The sequence below is a fragment of the Dinoponera quadriceps genome, unplaced genomic scaffold (assembly GCF_001313825.1).
Source record: "Dinoponera quadriceps isolate SergipeBrazil2010 unplaced genomic scaffold, ASM131382v1 scaffold115, whole genome shotgun sequence".
NCBI classification, from domain to species: Eukaryota; Metazoa; Arthropoda; class Insecta; order Hymenoptera; family Formicidae; genus Dinoponera; species Dinoponera quadriceps.
The window spans coordinates 1,058,185-1,068,128 of NW_014554511.1; the positions used below are offsets into that span (position 1 = coordinate 1,058,185).

The 9,944-nt window shown below is 38.8% G+C and overlaps 1 protein-coding gene across 1 annotated transcript in view; it reads left to right on the forward strand.

Moving 5' to 3' along the window:
• LOC106751662 (apolipophorins) overlaps positions 1-6,596 on the forward strand; it is a 33,845-nt gene extending 27,249 nt beyond the window's left edge. Inside the window, exons 16-26 of the mRNA XM_014632635.1 lie at positions 373-614; positions 1,365-1,608; positions 2,408-2,650; positions 2,927-3,060; positions 3,246-3,400; positions 3,668-3,851; positions 4,317-4,455; positions 4,582-4,770; positions 5,234-5,479; positions 5,900-6,106; positions 6,441-6,596. Coding sequence (XP_014488121.1) covers positions 373-614; positions 1,365-1,608; positions 2,408-2,650; positions 2,927-3,060; positions 3,246-3,400; positions 3,668-3,851; positions 4,317-4,455; positions 4,582-4,770; positions 5,234-5,479; positions 5,900-6,106; positions 6,441-6,470 — 2,013 coding nt within the window. The 3' untranslated portion in view covers positions 6,471-6,596. The remainder of the gene's footprint in view (positions 1-372; positions 615-1,364; positions 1,609-2,407; positions 2,651-2,926; positions 3,061-3,245; positions 3,401-3,667; positions 3,852-4,316; positions 4,456-4,581; positions 4,771-5,233; positions 5,480-5,899; positions 6,107-6,440) is intronic.
• The last annotated feature ends 3,348 nt before the right edge of the window (positions 6,597-9,944 follow it).

The window sequence follows — 9,944 nt, forward strand, 5'->3', positions numbered from 1 at the left end:
GTTCGGCAACATAACAGTTACTAAATATTCTGTCGAAATCAACTATATGCATTTAATAAATATTACCAGTCTTTCTTTCGAGTGTAGTGCTTTCTACATTTCTCGGAGTAAAATTTTACTTGAAAAACAGAACGAATGACTATCGAATTCGAGTGACTCGTATAGAGTGATTCTTCACTCTAAGCGAATAATTTCCATTTGAAAGTGAAAAATGCATTTGATTCATTTGATGTATTACTTCGTCACGAGAACAAATTCACTTAGAGTGAAAATATTGTCACTTTTCTTCTATTTTGAGTGAGATTCTGCTCCAAGATATTTAGAGGAAAATTTGATATCACTTGAACGGTAAAATATATCCGTTTCGCACAGGTCGATGACATTCACGAAATCAAGAAGATCTACACCCTCGGGGTCGACGCGATTCAATCTCTCGCCACTCTTTTGGGGTCGGAGGAAAACATGGATAATCTGTTCGACTTACTGATAGCTGGACTCATCGATATCGACTCATTGACGAACTTGCCGGCAATTACCACGCTGAAAGTGTCTTTCTTCGAACTGTTAAATAACAGGGAACTTCCAACGCTTGCGGATCTATATTATACCTACAGGTATTTCAAACGCCCCTATTTATTATCAGCCTATCTTTCTTTTTCCATTATGTACGTGTATTTGTTGTGTTTTACGTATTCTTATCTGCTCCTGAGAATTAAAATTTGCAATTAATATTTGACCTATCGCCAAGGCCGAGATTCTTTTTAAATGTAACGCTTATTAAAAATCTAACTAACGCTTACTAAAAGCTAACTAACCATTGTTGTTATTCATTTTGAGAAATAGTTCGTTATCGTTACTCGAGAAGCAACGAGTCGTTAAAATTCCCATTACTTTTCTCAATATAAGTTGTGATCTTCTTTTTCTATTCTTACAATTCAATCGCCGCCCTCCCATGTTGACGCCTAACGCAAGTGCAAAGTAACGATAAAAGTAACAATTATTAATATTCTTTATACCAAAATATCATAATTGCGTTACCATTATCTTGACTAACGAAGAACAGTAATGCTGTGTTAACCGAAAATTGCTGCTGGAAAATAAATATCCGGGAAGCACAATGTTTAAAATTGAGACATAAGATCTCAAAGATATTTTTGAGACATTTAAAACGTTTTAAGACATAAAACGTCATATATCCCGATTTTAGACCAATTGTCAGGGTAACTTGAAACGGTCCCCAGTCGACACAACAATATAATAGATATAAAACATATATAAATTTATAAATCACGTTTTCCGAAAGCGATATATCTTTGACGTTACAAATAAGCAAAGCGATCGTCATTTTCTAATTCCTCGAACAGACCTACTTTAATCCCGATGGACATCGTACCGCCCTTCACTAAGATCGGACTCGTCGTCGACGGTGGGCATTTCTTCACTTTCGACGGCAAATCCTTCAGCATGCCCGGCGACTGCAGCTATATCCTCGCACAAGACATGCTGGACGGCAATTTCTCCATCATCGCGAACTTCAACAAAGGCAGTCTGATTAGCATGACCGTTACGGAGCCTAAAGAGAGCATCACGCTGAAGAACAATGGGGACGTAAGTTCATTTCTCTTATCTCTTAACCGATTTCCCGACGCTGCACGTCGCTTAGCAAGTTACGTCAGCGACGTGCGTGTGTGTGTGTGTGTGTGTGTGTGTGTGTGAATCGAGATCGGAGTAAACGACGATGGCAAGAAAGAAAGAGAGAAGGCAAGAAAGAAGGAAAGAGAGGGGGGGGGGGAAGGAGTGGGAGAGGAAGCATAGATAGAAGCGCTCATACAGTATTCCGTGTACAAGTCTTATAATGCAATCCCGTATTGAACTGTAACTCTGCAAATTTACGGAGTTCCAAACTTCGCTGAAAAGTCAAACTCTATTATCCTCTCATCGCTGCCCTCGTAGGTAGAACGCGCGAGCGAGGGAGGAATAAAAATTGTCGTCTTTGTTCTCATTCTACCCCCGGCACCGAAGCCTTCCTTATTAGTGCGAACACAAAAAATTGCTCTTTTGGCCTACTTCTTTTCACGAATTAAGGTCTCCCGCATTGTTCATTCTCGTCTCCTGTCTAAAATTCCCTCGTGCGTCACTGATACTTAAATGACTTCCACCTGATTCTGATCAGTTTAATCGACAATCTAAGGTGGATATTTTTATCTTGTAATATCTTATTAACTTTTATGGTCGGACGACAATTTACAGGACTGGAAATTAGTGTTGTCAATTATTCTTATTATTATTCACCAATTATTTTATTATTATTCATCGATTATTTTAATCTGAGTCGAGATGAAAGTCAACCTTACTTGGGCTTCTCTCGCTCGTGTTTAATCGCGTCCGTCTTCCTCTTTTCTTCCAGGTTCTGATAAATAATAAGCCGGCTGAATTCCCGGCCAAAACGAAGAATTTGCACGCATCCCTCCTCCCGTCGTATCACAGCGCGAGCATCGAGTCCGATTACGGAGTGGTTGTTATGTGCACTCACAAAACGACGATGATCTGTGCAATCGAGGTGTCCGGCTTTTATAATGGAAGAATACGCGGTCTTTTCGGCGACGGTAACAACGAACACCACGATGATTACACTTTACCGTCCGGAAAGGTAAGCTTCTACTGTCATTTAACGAATGTCATCTCTATTATTAAAAGGACAGTTGTCGGAATATTTGACAAATGTGCTCGATCGATCGCAAAAGTGTCGTTTTATAAACGTGTCCTTTTATTTCAATGTATCCTGTAAGAATTCTCAGCGAATACGTTTCTTCGCTTTTGACGTAAGCGATCGGGATAGCTGCGACGAGGAATCCTAAGAACGGCATAAGAAAACGTATACGTTTGCAATGATCTCTCTAAAGCACCTTCCCCTTAATTGAAATAGATCACCGAGAGTGAGACGGAATTCGCCAACGGATACAAACTGAAGCCTGACTGCCCGGCTGTGAACGCGATCGATCACAAGCAGCGTAACCCAATCTGCACCGAGTACTTCTCCGGCCAAAAGTCTTCGCTGAAGTAAGTGCATTTCTTCGTCACTAAAAAAAAAGAAAACAAATACGATTACATATCGCGCTAAAACGCTCCATTATTTTTACGAATTACTTCGAGTGGCTCAATTACTTTCGAGAATCGCTCTGCTTGTGTTTTTCACTTGGAAGCAACGTGATCGTTTTCATCTATTTTTCTGTAATATTTTATAGACGTTGCTTCAATTACGTCAATCCGAGTGCTTACCGAGATGCCTGCGACAAAGCAGCCAGCACGAATCCACAGGCTCCTTGCCAAATCGCAGTCGCTTACAACGGTGCTTGCGAGTATTCGCGCGTCTCCGGGATCAATATTCCATCCGCCTGCGGTGAGTTGAATTGTTGACTTATACTACTGGCTTTTTCCACGTATGTATCCTATAAGCGCATAATATTATTTAATATTAAGTAATATTTCCGGTCATATTCTTGAACGAATATTCTAATAATATTCCGGTAATATTATTTAATATTAAGTCTCATTAATATTTCTGGAATATCAATGAGATGGGATATAAACACGAACAATTCAGAAGCTAAGTATATGTATCGATTTACTTTGATAGTTAAATTCGACTGTTTCTCTGATGCTTTAGTGACCTGCAAGGTTGGTGAGCACACGATCAATGTTGATGACAGCTTCAGTGTGAAGGCTCCGAAGGATCAAGCTGACATTATGCTGGTAATTGAGCAAGACGTGCGGAACGAAAAAATCTTCAAGGATCTGGTTCCAGCATTGATCACTGATTTGAAGGAGGAACTGAAACATCATGGCATAACGTATGTAAACCTTTTTTTTTTAATTTGCTTAGTAATAATCTTCTTTTTCTCTTTGGCGCTACAGGCCCTTACAAGGCCTGAGCTTACGTTTTTCTCGCATATACTTGCGGAACGCACGCAAATTACATAAGTATGTGAGACCTGCACAGTTTAACGTCAAATCCGAACAGCAGATTATTTGGAGCATCGACATATATCACTGGCATTTACAATTCTACTATTTTAATTAATTTTTTTTATAACGGCAAGAACGTAGGATACAAGGATACGAGGATATAAGGAAAAGTTGAAACGTAAAAATGTTTATAGAGCGTATAACGTCAATGCTTGTTAATGCTCGAATTCTTATTACGACATGAATATTATATAAACATACACAGGTGCATGTGTGTAACTTTTTTACCGTATATAATTCCTTTTTACCATGATACCTTCGTAACTTGAATCACATTATGTGTGTAACAGCGATGTCCACATTGGCTTGATGGGTTACGGTGAGAAGATGGACACGCCGCAATTTTACACCGTCGGCGGCAACCTCAATATCGAGGGCGACGTGAAGAACATAAAATTCGAGAAGTCGGATCCCATCCTTAGTCTTGAGGTGACTTACGTAAATAATATGTAACGTAATGCACAATATTAGATTAAGATCATCGTGGTGTAGCGAGCATCAACAAACATCATTATGAAGCTTCTCGATAACGCATAGCCGCTTACGCATCCGCAGGAAGCGAAGGAGGGAGACATCGAGAAGAAACTGGAGTACATCGGCCAAAAGTTGGACATGGAATTCGGCACCTTCAAGTTAACCGACGCCTACTTGGAAGGCGTCCGCTATCCGTACAGACCTGGCGCAGTCAGGGCGGTCGTCGGGATCATCGTTACTCCGTGCGAGAAGAGTCCGTTTCCGTTATCAGTAAGTTTTCCTGATTATAGTTGCTCCTAACACGAGCTCTCAAAACGCATTTTAATCGGCAAGATACCAGATTTGGTGCACGGAAAATATGTCAATTAGTAATCTGATATAATAACATTGGATTAGTTAACCTTTTGAAGCACAACACATTTTTCCTCCCTCTTATTTTCCATCAAATTTGGTACCCGGGTATTTTTGGGGTCGACGATCACGAATTCGTCAAAATTGAAAAATTTTTTAAACCTAAGACGGCGGATCCAATATGGAGGACCGAAATTGCAGCGAATCAACCGAATCACTTCAAATTTGGTATTCATGACTAATATATGAATTTTTTATTTAGAAATTCAGCGATATATAAGCGTAGCGAATCGAGCGAGATTCTTGTCTTAGTTGCGACACAATGAAATCGTTCATCTCGTAACGCTGGCAAAGGCTGACCCCGGCATTTCTCTTGTTGCAGTTGCAATCCCTGAGAATTTTGCAAGGACTGAAGGCGTATCGGGATCGGGGTCTGACCTATCATCACATCTACCAGCCTGGTGACATTCAAGTTTCCGGTAAAACGCAAAAGAATATCGTCGCTTATGATCATGATAGCGCGTACGTGTTAGCTGACAACAAGAGGAAGCCTCTCAGCGGAAACAGCGAGCTCAGACACAATTTGGTGCTTCCAGCCGTCGACGTGTGCGCCGACTTTGCCATCACGGTGAGTACACGAAAAGTGAAAAGGACCAATTAAGAATCTGTCGTATTCGAGATGAAAATTATATTGAATTCTCTCTTATTCTTGCTCGCAGTGTTTGCCGGTATCTAGATAAAATTATGTAAATAACCATCCAGATGAATAAATAGATCATCCTTATCTTTATCTAGATGGAAGAAATACAAAATATATTTATTTTCATCTTAGATAAAAAGAGCATGTTATCTCACCTAAAAAAAAATTTCTTATCTAAGCAAACACTGAAGGTAAATAATAATATAGATAATTGATACTCTCGTGTTATCACCCAAAACGACGTAACAAACGAAAACAATATAACAATAATTCTTTGAGATAACACACACACACACACATATTGAAAGGATACATTTCGAGTTATCTTCCATAATGTTGTTGTTGCAGTCTGGTGGGGCGGCATACATTTCCACGAATTTACTAGACGCAAAACCGAATCAGAAGAAACAGTTCGCTCAGGTTACCGCAAGAAGGATCGTCGAGAGTCTCACGGATGTTGAGTTGGAACAGGATTGCGTGTGCCAGCACGCTTGCAGTCTTTCTGGAATTCCTCGATGTAAAATCGTGGGCCGTAGGGAGAAGGAACACCTCGCGGTAAGTTCCGAGTTTCAGTTTCTCGAGATTTCCTATTTGACGCGAGATATTGACTATTCCCCGTCGCGAGTATTACTGTAGTCATTAGTCCGGATTTGCAATAAGTGTCGTAAGCTTTTGCTAGAAGCGGTAAAAAATGAGATGTAATGTCAGACAAAAGAAACACCAAAAATCCTGAATCCTTCTTAAATATTATTAGGAGTGGGCATAGCTACTTATTAATATTCTAGAAATATTACTTGATATTAAATAATATTACGCGCTTATAGGATACAAACAAAACAATTTTTATATTGTAGAATTTCACAAATTTATATAATAAATTATATTACAGAAACACACGAAAGGAGGCGTGAAGGGATAAGGGAACTTCAGTACTGCGTATACTATTATTACTAAGAAACTTAGATGTAATGTATTTGTTACTTCGTCAAAATATCATGAAAATGGATAGTGGTAATAAACGATACAATCGTTTGTAGCACGCTAATTTTTTTCTATTTTTTTCTCTTTCTTTACAGTAAAAAGGAATATCGAGCGCGAAATCGCGTATCGTCCGATTATTTAATTTGTTCTCCAGGCGTAACACGAACGCATGCAAATTAACGCAATTTCAATAACTCGGTGTTCGTCATTTATCGATAACATTTATAATGATATCATGTACAACCAACTTTTTGCAAAGAAATAAACGTTGAACATACCTGCGTAATTGGAAATGTTTACCCTGTTTTCCCCCGTCCTCGTTCCGACGAATTTCGAGCATAAATTAAACGTGACATTCGAGTGAAAAGTTTGAAACTTTGTATTACTTCACTGTACTAATTTTACAACACATGAGACAAGTTTGATTAGTTTTCATATGATCCTAAATATATCCTGAATCACTTTTCGGTGAAACGAATGAAATAATATGGACCTATGCGTTAAGCCCGTATCAGATTAGGAATTGAAGATTAAATTTCAACGAACCAACAAATTTCGGTTTAGTCTCCTTTGGTCTATTCTTTTCAGCTACACTGTTGAACTGGTGCAACTAAAAAGAACAGGCCATTTGTTTCAATTGATCAATCCACTTTCCCGTATCAATTGTCGACTGTGAAGGCTGACGCGACTGTCAATTACGACTGCCAACTCTTAATGGACCAATTGCAATAGACTAGTTATATGAAGCTTCACTATGATAGCTTCACTATGATAGCGTCACTATGATATGACAGCCCTTCAAAAACCGATAGTCGTAACCGACAGTCGGCCAAATCAGCATTCACAATCAGTAGCTAGATATGGTCTTCAAAGAAAGACTGAAATAACGACTGCGTACAGAAAACACAGCGATCTAAGGCAAACACTGCTTGTGTCAAACGCTGTACTTTTTCACGTGGTGAGAGGTTCGCTCGTTTATTTTTAGAAAATAAAGTTTTTGTTAAAAAAACTTTAGTTGATAGAATAATGAAATAAACTTAAGTTGATAGAAATGCACACGGCCAATAAGAATTTTCACTTGGACGACATGAGTCGGCGACTTTATATGCTAAATTGTGTTGTGCGGCCGCGCGTACGCGTGTAATGTTACCGTGACGTCAGAAGCAAATATGACGGAGCTGGATCGGATAATATTCTACGCTTTCTGAGCGTGCATACTTCTATACTTTGTCGATTGACATTTTACAGTAAACGCAATAGTAACGAGTACTATATATAAAAGTCAAAATATCCTAATTATGCCAACGGTTTAATACTTATAGAAATAATAATGAATTATTGGGAGTAGAGAAAAATAAGGAATCTTTTCCATTCCGAAATATTTATTAAACTTTATTTTTAAATATATATATATATATATATTTATATATACTTTTTTTAAATATACATATACACATATATATACACATATGTATACACATATACATAATATGTATATATGTGTGTGTGTGTGTGGTGTGTACGTGTGTGTGTGTGTGCGTGCGTATGTGTATGTGTGTGTTTGTGTAACTCCTAATAATTTAAAAATCAACAATTCCCAGGGAAGAAAGGTACATATCAAGGGTCGTAAATGTCCGAAAGGAAGTTACTTTAATTGTTTTTGCAACGCAGAAACTATTCGAATGTCAAAATACTACTCTCGCGATTATATCTCAGTCTATACAGTATCAATCTATCTACGTGATAACTATCCTTTTATTCTGGTCTTAAAAGTTGGTCTAGTTTTAATTAAATTATAACTTCGCCGATCGATCCGTAGATTCACGAAGTCTACTATCACTGCGCTGATATTACATTGCTCGGCGTGATCGTAAATTCACGATCTCGTGCGACGGTCTGACAGACTCGATAATTATACGCTCTGGAAGATAGCAAACGCAGCTTATAACATTCCCTTGAAAAGCAGACGAATGGTATTTTGTAGCTTATGAATCCTGCGACAGTCAACGATACCTCGCACAATAATACGATTATTCTTGCGACTTGATCTTGGATTTTGGATCAACAAAAGTCCATTATCAATTACAATTGATCGAACCAATGACTTTCTCGAATAATATCACAATTAATGTCGGTCGCCGATAATAATAGCGCCAACGTCAAATTTCGTCGTTTTATATATATATATGTATATGATCTTTTGGTGGATGACACGAAACGAATATAATCTACAGACATTATAATCCATTTTTACGAACATAACTTCTGTCAATATTACGCAGGAGACAAGAATTTCAAGGTACTGGTACTTAACATAAGGACGGCGAAGGAATTCCTTGAAACTAGTGTTTTCAAACGAACCCTCTATCGAGTGTATCTTAACAATAATTACATCCCATGTCGATACAGAGGAGTCATATTAAATAAAAGACAGTTACTATCCGCTCGGTATATTAATCTTACATCTCTCTGTACTGTTTAGGGTGATTAATTCCCGCCTGATCGTTGTTATTCCGATGAAAGTGAAAGCGACGCATTTTCCACGGTTCGCTGCTGCTCGCATTGTATCGAGCGAAATTCAAAACAACGTTTCCGATATTTCATGATTCCACCTGACGACGGACCGTATATAACATACACATAGCGATCCAAAAAGGCTCGAGATCGCGGACACCATCTTTTTCAATTTGAAATTTTCGTTATCTCCCGTTTCATCATCGTCTCTAATTATCGCGTCTCGCAGTCAAGGCGATCGAATCGAATTCAGACGTCCATTAAGCTCAGTTTAGAACTTCGTTAAAAACGAGATGTCCATTTGCATTCTTTGCAAACACGGTTTAAAGTTGCCGAGTGGCATTCGAGCGTTCGACAAGCGTATGCGATTCGAAAGCCATCAGTGTCCTGAAGCAGAAACAATCGTCGTTCCTCCCGTAATTTTAGGCGAACATCCTATCGTCGGGGAGAAGGACGTACACGACTACTTCTGGATCACCTCGTGTATAGCACGTAGTGTATGTTTGTGTTTAAACTGTTCATAGATATATTACAACGGGAGCCGTGTCGCCAAGGTCGACAACAATGTATATATATATATATATATACATTTAAATTAAATTCATGGAAAACTTTTTCTTAGAAAATTCTCATGTACCCGGCTGGTACTTAGCGATAATTAATTAACCCATTAAATATCGCGGACGTCACGCACACACGCTTTTTTACGACCCGAGGCACTCTCTCCGGACGTCATCTCTCTCTGAACGCGATATATATTTTATCGATTGGATTCCTCTTGTATACTTACAGTCTTACTATAACCCGTCATACATCGAAACTGCCCTAGAAGAGAGAGAAAGAGAGAGAGAGAGAGAGAGAGAGAGAGAGAGAGAGAGAGAGAGAGGGAGGGAGGGAG